The sequence below is a fragment of the Rutilus rutilus genome (assembly GCF_951802725.1).
Source record: "Rutilus rutilus genome assembly, chromosome: 1".
NCBI classification, from domain to species: Eukaryota; Metazoa; Chordata; class Actinopteri; order Cypriniformes; family Leuciscidae; genus Rutilus; species Rutilus rutilus.
Genome location: NC_140209.1, coordinates 8,482,018 through 8,496,599, shown reverse-complemented (window position 1 = coordinate 8,496,599; position 14,582 = coordinate 8,482,018). Strand labels below are relative to the sequence as shown.

General features: G+C 40.1%; 1 protein-coding gene across 4 annotated transcripts in view; it reads left to right on the top strand.

The window, feature by feature from the left end:
- The first annotated feature begins 298 nt into the window (after positions 1-298).
- Positions 299-14,582, top strand: part of LOC311287039 (serine/threonine-protein kinase Nek1-like) — a 22,802-nt gene continuing 8,518 nt past the window's right edge. Inside the window, exons 1-10 of one of the 4 annotated variants that reach the window (XM_084403608.1) lie at positions 299-605; positions 2,008-2,092; positions 4,893-5,017; positions 6,703-6,793; positions 7,006-7,112; positions 7,749-7,832; positions 7,912-7,979; positions 8,076-8,159; positions 9,418-9,472; positions 12,045-13,626. In XM_084403608.1, coding sequence (XP_084259734.1) covers positions 2,008-2,092; positions 4,893-5,017; positions 6,703-6,793; positions 7,006-7,112; positions 7,749-7,832; positions 7,912-7,979; positions 8,076-8,159; positions 9,418-9,472; positions 12,045-13,133 — 1,788 coding nt within the window. In that variant the 5' untranslated portion in view covers positions 299-605 and the 3' untranslated portion in view covers positions 13,134-13,626. Of the gene's footprint in view, positions 606-2,006; positions 2,093-4,848; positions 5,018-6,702; positions 6,794-7,005; positions 7,113-7,748; positions 7,833-7,911; positions 7,980-8,075; positions 8,160-9,417; positions 9,473-12,044; positions 13,627-14,582 lie in introns of those variants that run through there. The other 3 variants (XM_084403610.1, XM_084403611.1, XM_084403609.1) reach the window with 3 other exon arrangements.

The window sequence follows — 14,582 nt, the reverse complement described above, 5'->3', positions numbered from 1 at the left end:
CTTTCTGGAAAGATCTGTCCCGATACATTACTGTTAAACTTGTTGCTGATTTTTCTTTGTTGTGGAAAGATGTACTGTTTGGTTTCCATGTTAATAAAAGTAAAAAACAGAAAGAAAATATGTATTCTTTGCCGGGAAAAACACACATTAATCATCAGATGCACCTGAACGAGGTTGCCAATGTTTGCTGATTCATGAAGTTCAGGAAGTCACGTGATTCTGGCGAACGGGTGGAAAAGCGATAGCCTAATATAATGCTGCATAATGCGATAAAATGACAGTGGAAGCTTTAAGAGTGAGACAAAAGAAACATTACTGGCAGTGTTGACTGGTTTTGCTGCACAGATCTATAAGTGATTTTCTTCTTCAAGTAGCTTATAATAAGAGGACTTGGCAACTCTGGAGACATCGAGAGAAGGAAGTTATACTATAAGAGAAAGAGAAGTATTTTATATGCTTCAACACTACAGAGGATAGTTTTTATCGTCGCGCTGTAAAGAAAACATTCGCCTGTTTTTCTCAAGCTTCACCTTCATCTCATCCTTCATTAGTTCACTACATTTAACACAAGAGGTTCGATCAGGACTGAGACAACAACAACAGGGGTATGTAGTGATATCAATATCCTAACTGTACGAGTGTGTGTGTGTGTACAGTGTACAACTCGATCTGCAGCCTAATCATAGTTTCATAAATGTCCAAAACGAAATAAAACAATGTCTTTAAGTCTTTGTTTTGAAAACTAACAAAATTCTGAATACTGTAACATTTGTCCAAGTGACCACTGTACTTTCTTTCTTTCGTTCTTTCTTTAGAAGAATAGAGGACGCGTGATTGAGACATATGCGCGACTATAGGCTGTTATTTACCTTTGTGTTTTGGATTTTGAGATTTAATTAATATACTAATTTATGAAAGTTAGGCTAATTGTATGTTCGCTGGTTGTAACTAAAATTCTCGATAAAGTCTTTAAAACACCTGACTTAAAGAAATAAAGAAAGTAATAAAGAAAAATAATAGCGTTTAAAGTTAAACTATGCCAGTTTTTCTGGAAATCGAACAATAAATGTTGCTTAAGTGTGAATGATCGCTGTTTATTGCTACATATTCTCTGTGATCAGACTTATATTTTGGTGTAGGAAGGAGAAAAATGAATAAACATTAATATTTAAAAGCATTAGTGATTTGGTCATATAACATTTCCTGTTTTAGTCCCAGTCTCCCAGATATTATTGACTCGTTTCCACAGGGATATTTGATTGGCTGCTGTGCCAATATATAATACTCAGCCTTTGTTGAAACAGCAACTATAGATTTCAAAAGACAATGATATTCACATATTTGTATTCTGCACAACTTATTTACATATTATGTGATTTATTTTATTTTATTTTTTCTTAGTTGTGTACATTTTAGGACTTATATGAAAGAGACCTGTTCCCCATATAATTGTTGCTATATAAACTGCAAAAATGTTGAAGCTCAATATTTCAAACCTTATTATTCCACGGTTACAATATAAAAAAAATACATTAATCTGTTCAAGTCCAATCACTTACTATCTTTTTTATGCAACTTCTATGCACATTTTATTTCACTGTACTTAATAGTACATATATATAGGAGAGCGGGACACAACCTAACACTTTTTTGACTCTGAAGTTTGTGTAAATTCACTTTGGTTTCAGAGAATTACAGCATGCCAGAAATGAAGACCTAATGTGTGTTTGTGTGTGTGTGTGTGTGTGTGTACTAGTGTTTCCACCCGTAGCTAATTTCTAAAGGGTTAACCTGAATGCTTCTACATTCCCTCTTATGCATTTTCAAGATTTCCAGGAGGACAAAAAAACACTTCAAGTTTTGTCCATTTAATAACAAGATATGACAGAATTAATATTCATAAGGAGATCTCACAGTTGCATTATATGATGAACACTAAAATACTTCTGTCAGTAATCTTTGAAATGCTTCATCCTTCATTAATATTCAGCATGTTTTCCCCTAAAGATGGATGAGTATCACAGACTCTCAGATGCCAGTGCTGTCAGCAGTTCCTCAGATCACAGCATGAACGTTTCTCCTGGCGTGATCAGTGAGTACAAATATCACACACACAATATGAGCATATTGCAGAATAATCATCAAATCATTCTTAGAAACCACAATCTGATGGCAAACACAAATAATCACACATTGAAAACACAAATAATCAGATTTGGAGTGACAGTGTGAACGAATAGTTAATTGTCTCTTATTAGTAAACTAGGCCCCATAAACACAAAAAACAAACCCCACAAATACACTAACTAGATAATTATACAGGAAAATATAATAGTAATAGTATTTTATGTAGATTACATTTAATAGGGTTAGTTCACCTAACAATGAACGTTTTGTCATTAATTACTATTCCTCGTGTCGTTCCCACACCTCCGTTCATCTTCTGAACACAAATGAAGATGTTTTTAATGAAATCTGAGAGTTTCTGTCCCTCCATTGACAGTTTACGCAACTACCACTTTCAATATCCAGAACGATATGAAAGACTTCATTAATGTAATCCATGGGACTTTTTTTATGTTTTATGAAGCAACGTGAGTGCTTTGTTTGCACAAAAAAAAGATAATTTACCACTTTTTTTTTACAAAATCATATTATCCAAAGTGTGTTCACTCAACAATGTCATCTCTCTCATGAACACTCGCGCATGTGCATGTGCAGATCGATATTTTCTTAAAGGGGTGGTATAATGCCCCTTTCACAAGGTGTAAAATAAGTCTCTGATGTCCCCAGAGTGTGTGTGTGAAGTTTTAGCTCAAATACCCCACAGATATTTTTATATAGCATGTTAAAGTTGTCACTTTTTGAGGGTGAGCAAAAACGCACTGTTTGTGTCTGTTCCTTTAAATGCAAATGAGCTGCTGCTCCCGGCACAGGGGGCGGAGCTTCAAGAGCTGGTGTCCTTTTATCTCACACACACATGCACTGAACAACTTTTAGCCTTTTATGTTTAAACCAGATTCAGACAATGATGGAGAGAGTTGATGAATTTATGTTGCTTATGTGTAGTTATCTTCTAGTCATTGATTAGCATATTATGTCAAGATAATCTATAAACTGTGTTCAGGGGGCGGGGTTTATGTAAATTTTAGGGTTGGTGATGTCACTAACCCGGGAGGAATGTTGTGTAGTCTCTACCAGCCGTTTGTTGTAGTCCTTAAAGGGGTCATATAATGCCATTTTTATACAAGCTAATATGATTCTTTAGGGTCTAAATTAAAAGTTTGTAATATACTTTAATTAAAAATTCTCATTAGTATTGTAAGAAAACACAAATTTTACCTGGTCAAAAACAGCTCTGTTTTCAGCACGCCGTTTCAGTGCATGTCTCTTTAAATGATAATGAGCTTTGCTCACCCCGCCCCTCTGTTCTGTGGGGCGTTTTGACACAACACACGTGGAGTGTTGCCTTGACAACAGTTGTGGGTATGAAGAATGGCAGTGGGAGTCTCTGAGGACACTGTGCAACCGTATCAATTTGAACCGGAGTTGGAAAACAGGACGTTTCTGAATGGTTGGTTAACGTAATGTCACTTTGATCTATCTTTGTATGTACTGGCAGGGTAGAGTAGTGAGATATGAACGCTATGTGTTTACTGATGTATACGTTAGTTCATTAACAGATTGATGTTACAGCTAATGGTCATGAAAAACCTTTTTCCAGTAAATGTAGGCTTGTCCGTGATGCGTAACGTTATCTATGCAGTGTTAGGTACAACTGTCAGCGCTGAAGCACTAAAGAAGTTTTACTGATCTGTTTAAAAAATAAGCAGTCTGTGAGACAATGACAGTCATTAAGCACATAAACAACACATACTCAGACAGGAGCTAATACCTTTTTCAATGTTCTCGTTTATAAAGCAGTCTGGTGAAATGATTCGAATGAAACGCTGCTGTCAATCAACAATCGTGGGAGGGGCGTCCAATCTAATGACATCGTCACACGGTCAGACGGCTCCATTTGAGACGGGGGAAAACATATAAGGAGATAAAAAAAACACTGGATGGATTTTTTTATCATTTTATGATGGTTGTGAACAGGCACTGCCAACACACATTTCAGTACAATCAACTTGTAAAAGTGCATGTACCATTATATGACCCCTTTAAAAAGCGTTTTCTTTAAAAGCAAATATCTCCCTTTGCTTTGGACTTTGAGCGCTGTAACTTTGCAGATGTTGTTTATGCTCAAACAGCAACATTACACACTAACTAAAGTTAGAAAAGTGAAATCATAATCAACCACCCCTTTAAATAAAGTGTTAAATTATTTTTTTTGCGCATACAAGGCACTAGCGTCACTTCATAAAGTAGAGGTTAAAGCACTGGAGTCACATGGGTTACTTTAATGATGTCTATCCTATCGTTCTGGATATTGAAAGTGGTAGTTGCGTAAACTGTCAATGGAGGGACAGAAACTCTCAGATTTCATTAAAAACATCTTCATTTGTGTTCAGAAGATGAACGGAGGTGTGGGAACGACACGAGGAAGAGTAATTAATGACAAAACGTTCATTGTTAGGTGAACTAACCCTATTAAATGTAATCTACATAAAATACTATTACTATTATATGTATTACATACTATATTATATATACTATTATAGTATTAGACATTTTGTAAAAGGTGTTTTTTGCATGTTTGGACAGAGTTTTCATTGCATTCACACAGTTCTGAGAGTCAGTTTGTGGTGTTTTGAGCACTTCACAGAAAAAAGGGTCATGTTTGCGGAGCAAATGGTTCAGCTGATTCAACGTTTGTAAAAGCTTTGTTTCTCGTATCTCTAGTGCTTACAGTATTTTGTAGAAATGACTGTAAATCTGGATTATAGAAGTGCTAAAAGAACATGGATACACCATTGAGGAAGAGCTTGGACGAGGGGCTTCAGGAATGGCGTTTCTGGTGAAAGACGCAGACGGAGATCTTTATGTGGTCAAACAGATGAACTCCAGAGATGTAAGGTCTTACTTGAGTATTGACCACAGAAGTGACAGCTTTTTTGGTAACACTTTATATTACGACCCGCAAACAACTGCGTAAGTAAACCGAAACTACGGTGTACGTTTCTGTAATTATAGTGTACTTCCGTGTAGGTATAAGGGAACAATATGTTAAGTTTTGGGTAATAAAGGGGTAACAAGCAGATATACAACCTGCAAAGAACTTCGTAAGTAAACCGAAATTACGGTGTATGTTTCTGTAATTATAGTGTACTTCCGTGTAGGTATAAGGGAACAATATGTTAAGTTTTGGGTAATAAAGGTGTACAACCAGATATACAAGCAAATTATTTATAATGTAATTATTTTAAAACTAACAGGTACCTATTCTGTATATATTCCAGGCAAAAATTGTACGTCTGTTGTATATAAAAGTTTTTATCACATTTCTGGAAAAATATGTTCTTGTGCCTATATATATATATAGGGCTGTATGTAAGCACAGTATGATACAAATTTAATCTGAAACAATTTTATAAACTGCTGATTTCGAAAAACATTGGCAATGCTATTTATTGGCTTTTCTTACTAAACTACTTAACGTTTAGCCAAAAAAAAAAAAAAATTCTGCTATGACTTTAATTTAGAACGTACCATGTAGTACTTACCTTATCACATTGTATTGCAATGACACATAAATGTCAGGGCAAATATACTGTGTAATTAAAAGGTTTTTTTTATTTATTTTTTATAAGAGTAGCCTACCTTTCTCTGTAATTACTGTGCAAATAGTGTTGTTTCGTATTGTTACATAGTAAGTAGTGTTTGTTACCCATTTCAACTGTGAATTTACAGGGTAAGTGTAACTCCTGCGGGCTGTAAATTAAAGTGGAGCTTGTTACCCCCTTGTTCTGTGTATTTACAGGGTAAGTGTAACGCCTGCGGGCTGTAAATTAAAGTGGAGCTTGTTACCCCCTTGTTCTGTGTAGTTACAGGGTAAGTATAACTCCTGCGGGCTGTAAATTAAAGTGGAGCTTGTTACCCCCTTGTTCTGTGTAGTTACAGGGTAAGTGTAACTCCTGCGGGCTGTAAATTAAAGTGGTGCTTGTTACCCCCTTGTTCTGTGTATTTACAGGGTAAGTGTAACGCCTGCGGGCTGTAAATTAAAGTGGAGCTTGTTACCCCCTTGTTCTGTGTAGTTACAGGGTAAGTGTAACTCCTGCGGGCTGTAAATTAAAGTGGCGCTTGTTGCCAGAAATGTGAAAAACTTTTATATACAACAGACGTACAATTTTTGCCTGGAATATATACAGAATAGGCACCTGTTAGTTTTAAAATAATTACATTATAAATAATTTGCTTGTATATCTGGTTGTACACCTTTATTACCCAAAACTTAACATATTGTTCCCTTATACCTACACGGAAGTACACTATAATTACAGAAACATACACCGTAATTTCGGTTTACTTACGAAGTTCTTTGCAGGTTGTATATCTGCTTGTTACCCCTTTATTACCCAAAACTTAACATATTGTTCCCTTATACCTACACGGAAGTACACTATAATTACAGAAACGTACACCGTAATTTTGGTTTACTTACGCAGTTGTTTGCGGGTCGTAATATAAAGTGTTACCACTTTTTCTTTCAATAACAGTGTCGCTTCAATGGAAGGTTTTTCTTCTTCTTTCTTTCAGGGGGAGGAACTGGATTCTGTAAAAAATGAAGTCGAGATCCTGAAAACGCTGCAGTTTGGATATATTGTTACTTATGTGGATTCATTTGAAGGTTTTTTTTCTTTGTACACTAATGCTACTTTGTTGCAAATTAAAAATGTGGTCATTTTTTGTTGTGTTTCTGAAAAATTAAGTAGAAGTATTTACCATGATAGAAGGATAACAGTTAACTGAACAAAAACATCAGTGTAGCTTTCAGAAAATAAAGCTATTTTAATACAGTTAGAGTTAAATCATTCTCTGACTGGATGTTCATTTATGTAGATAAAGAAGCGGGACGCATTTATATTGTGATGGAGTATTGTGAAGGAGGAGACCTTTCAAGAATCATGGGAAAACAGAAAGATGAAAGTTTTTTTGAAGAAAAACAGGTGCGTTTCTATTCTATTCTCTATCCTTTAAACCACTCTCACATAAAACATGATTTAGTATGTTATGACCCAAAAAATACAATCCTTGTGGGGACATTATACACACATACAATACACACATACAGTACACACACACAAATATTGAGTTTTCATGTTTTATGAAGACATAGACATAATGGTTTTTATACTGTACAAACTGTATATTCTATATACCCAACATACACACACACACACACACACACTAACCCGACCCTTAAATCTACCCATCACACACACACACACACACACACACACACACACTCTAATCCAACCCCTAAACCTACCCATAACACACACACAAATCCAACCCCTAAACCTACCCATCACACACACACACACACACACTGACCCGACCCCTAAACCTACCATCACACAAAACTCATTCTGTATGATTTATAGGCTTTCCTCATGAAGAATGTGAAGAATCCCCCCCAAAAAATGTCCCCACTAGGTCAAAATTGATTGGTATTACTATACTTGTGGGGACATTTGGTCCCCCATAACGTAGGGATTACCAGGACCAAACACACACACACACACACACACACACACACACACCCACACACACACATTCACTGACTTTCTCCATGTGTGTAGATCCTCGACTGGCTGGTTCAGATTTGTCTGGCTCTGCAGTATCTACACGAGAAGAACATTCTTCATAGAGATATTAAACCTCAGGTATGCACTGATAAAGCTCAATAAATCACATCACAAAGTCAAATCTGGCAGACTTATGAGATTTCTGTTGTCATTGTAGAATGTCTTCCTGACTGAAGATGGTTACATCAGTCTAGGAGATTTTGGAAGCTCAAAAGCATTGGAAAGGTAAAGAAAAAAAACATTAATGGGAACTAGTGATGGATCAAAACCTGAAGTCCTGGACTGTTACAGGTTTGAGTTTACATTGTTTTTCCTTTGCAGAGCTGATGAATATGCTAATTCAGTTGTGGGGACAAACCTCTACATCAGCCCAGAAGTTCATCGGAAGAAATATAATTCCAAGAGGTAAGCTTTTGGATAACTGAATGTATAAACAATATTGATATGTTCAGCATTATAAAAAGGTAATCAAAATTACATTTCCTTGATGCTTTATCCTTGATCGGTGCTTGCAAAAGTATCAACCTTTCTTTATTATGACCTTCATCAGGCATTTTTGTCCTTTCTCCTACACACTTATCCATTACCTGCAGTTGTGCGAGGTTTCACTAAAACTATTAAGTTCATTGTGTTATAGACTAAATTAATTTAGAAGATTTTGCACGATTTCTTCAGGTAGATTCCATTAAAGAAACCAAAGCCCTATTAAGATGGTAATTGATTCTCATGGGGTCGTAAGTTATTTTCAACATTTACAGGGTTATTCAGTGATTTTTTTATTGCCTCAGAATTCAGAATGTCAGTGTTTTTCTCCCATCATCCGTGTAAAAAATGCCGTCCGAATCCACATCTCTGAGTTTACAAGAAGAGATCACATGACAATTCACAGTTTAAATCCTTTTTGATCACTGCCGATCACCGTACGGACGATAACTGTTGAGCTTCACTGTAATTTGCATGTTTTAAATATGTACTTTTTAATTCTCCTCATTAAAACACATTTGAAATGCTGGAAAGTATTTATAAGAACAATATTTCATCACCGCTCCACCTCAGCGAACTAAAAGGAGAAAGAGAAAATAGCACTTAAACATTTGAAATGGGCCGATATTGTGACAGCAATACAATTTTAAAATATGTAGCTATTATATACAACATTAAAAATACAAACCAAGCAGCTTTATTTTTACCTCATGTAAATAAGAGGCTTCAATAACTTGTTTCTGCTGATTCCCATATTTTTAAAATGACATCCTTTTGAGATAACATGCAAGACAGCAAACCATTTCAAATATAGCTTCCTACATTATTATACTATTATTAAATTAAATATGAATCTATTCATATTCATTTATTTACAGCAGACAAGCATGCGACTGACCACAGTGGGTTCATAGGATCATAAAACTCGCTCCTCCACCGTCAATAAATTGCCATATGTTTTATATATATAACATATGAATGCATATGTTTTATCACTGAGGTGTTTTTACAGACGTCCACATGAGAAACCATTACTGTCCGAATAGGGCTCAATCCTTATAATAAAAAAAAAATTATACTAACAATACTACACATTATATTTTTAAGTCGATAGCATATAACATGTTTTACAGTGTACACATACTTCTTGATTTTCATTGTCATGCATCGGCTGTTTTAGTGACATATGGTCATTGGGATGGTTGCTCCATGATCTCTGCATGCTTGATTTGTGGGTGAGTATTTATTTATTTTTTTCCCAAAAAACACCATATTACTGTCACACTTTCAGTCTAATGATGATGATGAAATGCCAAAAGGATCAAATAATAAAACATTTATTAAATAACTCAAAACGTGAAATCCAAACAATGAGCAAACACCACAAAACAGTGTGTTGTGCACAAATACAGGATCCTCAACAGATCAAACTGAGGAACAAAACTCAAAGAGATAACGAATTACAGGACTATCAGGTGTGATGATTGAATCAGTGTCCATGACAACAGATTGTGGCGAGTTCTTAAAACAAATGAGACGTGACTGATGAGACAAAGTCAGTGAAAATTAAACTAAAGCGCATAACCGTGACAGAACGACCCCCTCTTGGCTGAGGCTGAGGAGGTGGTTCCGGAGGTGGACGGAGGACTGGTGAAGAGGAAGCTCTGGTGGAAGGAACCAGGATGGCGATGATGGGCCAATAGGGCCGAGCAACACATGGTTCAGGTAACCAAGGCATAGCTGCAGCAAAGAATGTCCGAGGTGGTAAAATGTGGAAGGTTCTTGAGTCCGTGGCGCAGGCAGGGTGAGGGTTGACCAAGGTGGAGCCGTAGGGAGGGAGGAGCAAATGCAGAGCTGTAGGGATGAGGGAGCCTGGTAAAGCCTGAGGGACGAGGGAGCCTGCTGAAGCCTGAGGGAGGGTGGAGCCAAGGTGGAGCCGTAGGGACGAGGGAGCTTGGTGGAGCCTTAGGGAGGGAGGAGCCAAGGCGGAGCCGTAGGGACAAGGGAGCCTGGTGAAGCCTGAGGGAGGGTGCAGCCAAGGTGGAGCCGTAGGGATGAGGGAGCCTGGTCGAGCCTGAGGGAGGGTGGAGCCAATGTGGAGTCGTAGGGACAAGGGAGCCTGGTGGAGCCTGAGGGAGGGAGGAGCCAAGGTGGAGTCGTAGGGACGAGGGAGCCTGGTGGAGCCTGAGGGAAGGTGGAGCCAAGGTGGAGCCGTAGGGACGAGGGAGCTTGGTGGAGCCTTAATGAGGGAGGAGCCAAGGCGGAGTCGTAGGGACGAGGGAGCCTGGTGGAGCCTTAAGGAGGGAGGAGCCAAGGCGGAGTCGTAGGGACGAGGGAGCCTGGTGGAGCCTGAGGGAAGGTGGAGCCAAGGTGAAGCCGTAGGGACGAGGGAGCTTGGTGGAGCCTTAGGGAGGGAGGAGCCAAGGCGGAGCCGTAGGGACAAGGGAGCCTGGTGAAGCCTGAGGGAGGGTGCAGCCAAGGTGGAGCCGTAGGGATGAGGGAGCCTGGTCGAGCCTGAGGGAGGGTGGAGCCAATGTGGAGTCGTAGGGACGAGGGAGCCTGGTGGAGCCTGAGGGAAGGTGGAGCCAAGGTGGAGCCGTAGGGACGAGGGAGCTTGGTGGAGCCTTAAGGAGGGAGGAGCCAAGGCGGAGTCGTAGGGACAAGGGAGCCTGGTGGAGCCTGAGGGAGGGAGGAGCCAAGGTGGAGTCGTAGGGATGAGGGAGCCTGGTCGAGCCTGAGGGAGGGTGGAGCCAATGTGGAGTCGTAGGGACGAGGGAGCCTGGTGGAGCCTGAGGGAAGGTGGAGCCAAGGTGGAGGCCGTAGGGACGAGGGAGCTTGGTGGAGCCTTAAGGAGGGAGGAGCCAAGGCGGAGTCGTAGGGACAAGGGAGCCTGGTGGAGCCTGAGGGAGGGAGGAGCCAAGGTGGAGTCGTAGGGACGAGGGAGCCTGGTGGAGCCTGAGGGAAGGTGGAGCCAAGGTGGAGCCGTAGGGACGAGGAAGCTTGGTGGAGCCTTAAGGAGGGAGGAGCCAAGGCGGAGTCGTAGGGACGAGGGAGCCTGGTGGAGCCTTAAGGAGGGAGGAGCCAAGGCGGAGTCGTAGGGACGAGGGAGCCTGGTGGAGCCTGAGGGAAGGTGGAGCCAATGTGGAGCCGTAGGGACGAGGGAGCTTGGTGGAGCCTTAAGGAGGGAGGAGCCAAGGTGGAGTCGTAGGGACAAGGGAGCCTGGTGGAGCCTGAGGGAGGGAGGAGCCAAGGTGGAACCGTAGGGACGAGGGAGCCTGGTGGAGCCTGAGGGAGGGTGGAGCCAAGGTGGAGCCGTAGGGACGAGGGAGCTTGGTGGAGCCTTAGGGAGGGAGGAGCCAAGGCGGAGCCGTAGGGACAAGGGAGCCTGGTGAAACCTGAGGGAGGGAGGAGCCAAGGTGGAACCATAGGGACGAAGGAGCCTGGTGGAGCCCGAGGGAGGGAGGGAGGAGCCAAGGCGGAGCCGTAGGGACTACAGGCTGATAGGGGAGGTGGAGTGCTGGGACCAGCAGCCGGAGGATCCACTTTCTTGGGTGAAGCTGGCAACCGCAACACCAGAGACTCATCCACAAAGGACTTTGTGTAAATTGCCCCTGAGTCTGAAGTTGTGTTTTGTACTCTTGCCAGATAAGATTACTTTGTCTTTATTAATTTGCTTCCATGGTTTTTGATTTACCCTCATGTGTCACACCTGTGTCTAGATCAGGAGTGTTACTTTCCTTTTTTTTTTCTTCAACCCCTACTGACACTAACCAGATTCTTATTTTATTTAATTTTTTTCCTCCACAGGCAGATGGCATGCAGCGTCACATAATTCACGCTGTCAGCATGGCAGGAAACCTCCCTCACATCTCAGAGAGATACTCAGAGGAACTACGGGAATTAATCAGACAAATGCTCAGCCGTGACCCTAAAGACAGACCTTCAGCTGAAGAGATTCTAGCGAAACCATTCCTGACAGATGCAGTAGACCGAAACAGCAGAACACCAGAGGCACTGCTACAGAGTTTCATGAAGTCCATCAGCGCTTTCGATAAGGCCTACAGCAAGCACTATAAAGACATTGAGGACTTAGTTAGTGAGTGGGGAAGAATAACGGATTTGATGGAGTCTGCGCATTACAGCGCCACAGCGGGGAGTCTGTCAGGGTCAGTGATCGGAGCAGCTGGAGGAATCACTGCATTAGTTGGTTTAATTTTGGCTCCATTCACTCTTGGGGCGTCTCTGATTGTTACCGGTGTTGGTGTTGGAGTAGGAGTTGCAGGTGGAGTAACAGGTGCTGCATCCACCATTACTAATACTGTACAACAAAAATCATTCAGAGAGAGCCTTGAACAAATTCAGCAGAAGTATAAATCTGTAAGCGAACCAATTCTCACACCACTGAACACACTGAGAAAGGTACTGAGAAAAATCACAAAGTTCAGTGTTTTTTTCGCCAACTCGACTTTTGACAATGTACAAATATCATGCAATTTAGACAAAATAAATGTTTTAAACAAAACAAATGCCACACAACTCATGAATTTAGGTCTGTTGGCAAACATTAGCAGAATTGCTACTCAGACTGCAAGAGTAGGACGAGTTGTGGCAGAAGCAGTCTCAGGAGTGTTAAGCGGACTACTAGTCATCCTTGATGTCGCCTTCATAGTGATGGATTCTGTAGACATTCACCAGATGAGACAGGGAAAAGTAGATGATCCAGAAAAGGTCAAATCCAGTGTCCTCAAATCCATTGCAGAGATGAGGAGAACACATAATGAGCTTTGCAATGTCCAGAAGGAAATACAAAAAACAAGAGAGGAACTAAAAGACTATATAGAATTGGCCAGGTTTGACAGGGAATTAGACAATGATTTAAATTGTTTAAACATATAGATATGATTCCAGTCAGAGAATCGGGTAACATCCTACTGATTTATACACGAGCATGAGTTTTTATACATGAGTTTTTGTATAACCAATCTAAATATTTAATATGTTGCTCCAAAACAACCAGACTCCATGTGTGTAGGTTGAGTTTTTGTTATTATATCAAGTCAAATCACCTTTATTTATATAGCTCTGTTTTCCAGTTCAGTTCTCATATAATGGTGTCAATGCAGGAGATCAATAATATTGTTGAATATTAAGTGTCCCCAACTAAGCAAGCCAAAAGTCAAAGGCGACAGTGGCAAGGAACCAAAACTCCATCAGGTGACAGAATGGAGAAAAAAACTAGATATCAGATACTATATATCCATTATACACATGTGTTTTCTATTAAATAGAGGTGTAGGTTTGATTATGAAGTAGCATTTATGAATTACTATTTGTTTTATATGTACTAATTGGTGTGTGTTTATAATTAAATAAACTAATGTCAAACCTGTCCAAGGTAATCTTTGCTATACACAAAATATGAGAATATTCTTATAAGCAAGTGTTTTTAAGTTCAAAGAAAAATAAATAATGGACATAGTGTGTTGTTGTTGTTGTTCAGTCTCCCAGCCGTGCCCGACTCTTTGCAACCCCATGATGTACAGCATGCCAGGCCTCCCTGTCTTCAACTATCTCCTCGAGTCTGCTCATGTTCATTGCATCAATGACACTATCTAACAATCTCATCCTCTGCCTTACCCTTCTCCTCCAGCCTTCAATCAATCCCAGCATCAGGGTGTTTTCTAATGAGTCCTCATTATGTGGCCGAAGTATTGAGTTTGAGCTTTAGCATTAGTATCTGTCCTTCCAGTGAACAGTCAGGGCTGATTTCCTTTAGGACTGACTGATTTAATCTCCTTGCAGTCCAAGCGACTCTCAAGAGTCTTCTCCAACACCACAGTTCGAAAGCATCAATTCTTTGCGCTCAGCCTTCCTTATGATCCAGCTCTCACATGCAGCCATACGGTGCTACTGGGAAAACCATAGCTTTGACTATCCGAACCTTTGTCGGCAAGTTGATGTCTCTGGTTTTTAATGTTATCTAGATTTGTCAGTGTCACTTTATTTATAAAGCACTATTTAAAACAACAACTGTTGAGCAATGTGCTGTACATCACATAGACATAAACACAATTAAAACAAATTACAGACAATAAACAGATGACATGCCACTGTATCATCGATTAAAAGCTATTTCTAACAAATAAGCCTTCAGTTTTGATTTCAAATTTCCCACAGTACTCGCAGTCCTAATACTAACCGGCAGACTATTCCACAATGTCAAAGCGCCCGGTCACCTCTTAGGTTTAATTTAGTCATTGGAACCACTAATAGTCCATGATTTGGATCTCAGAGATTTATAGACCATTAAAAGGACTTTCAAAATCTACTCTATAGTGGACCGGC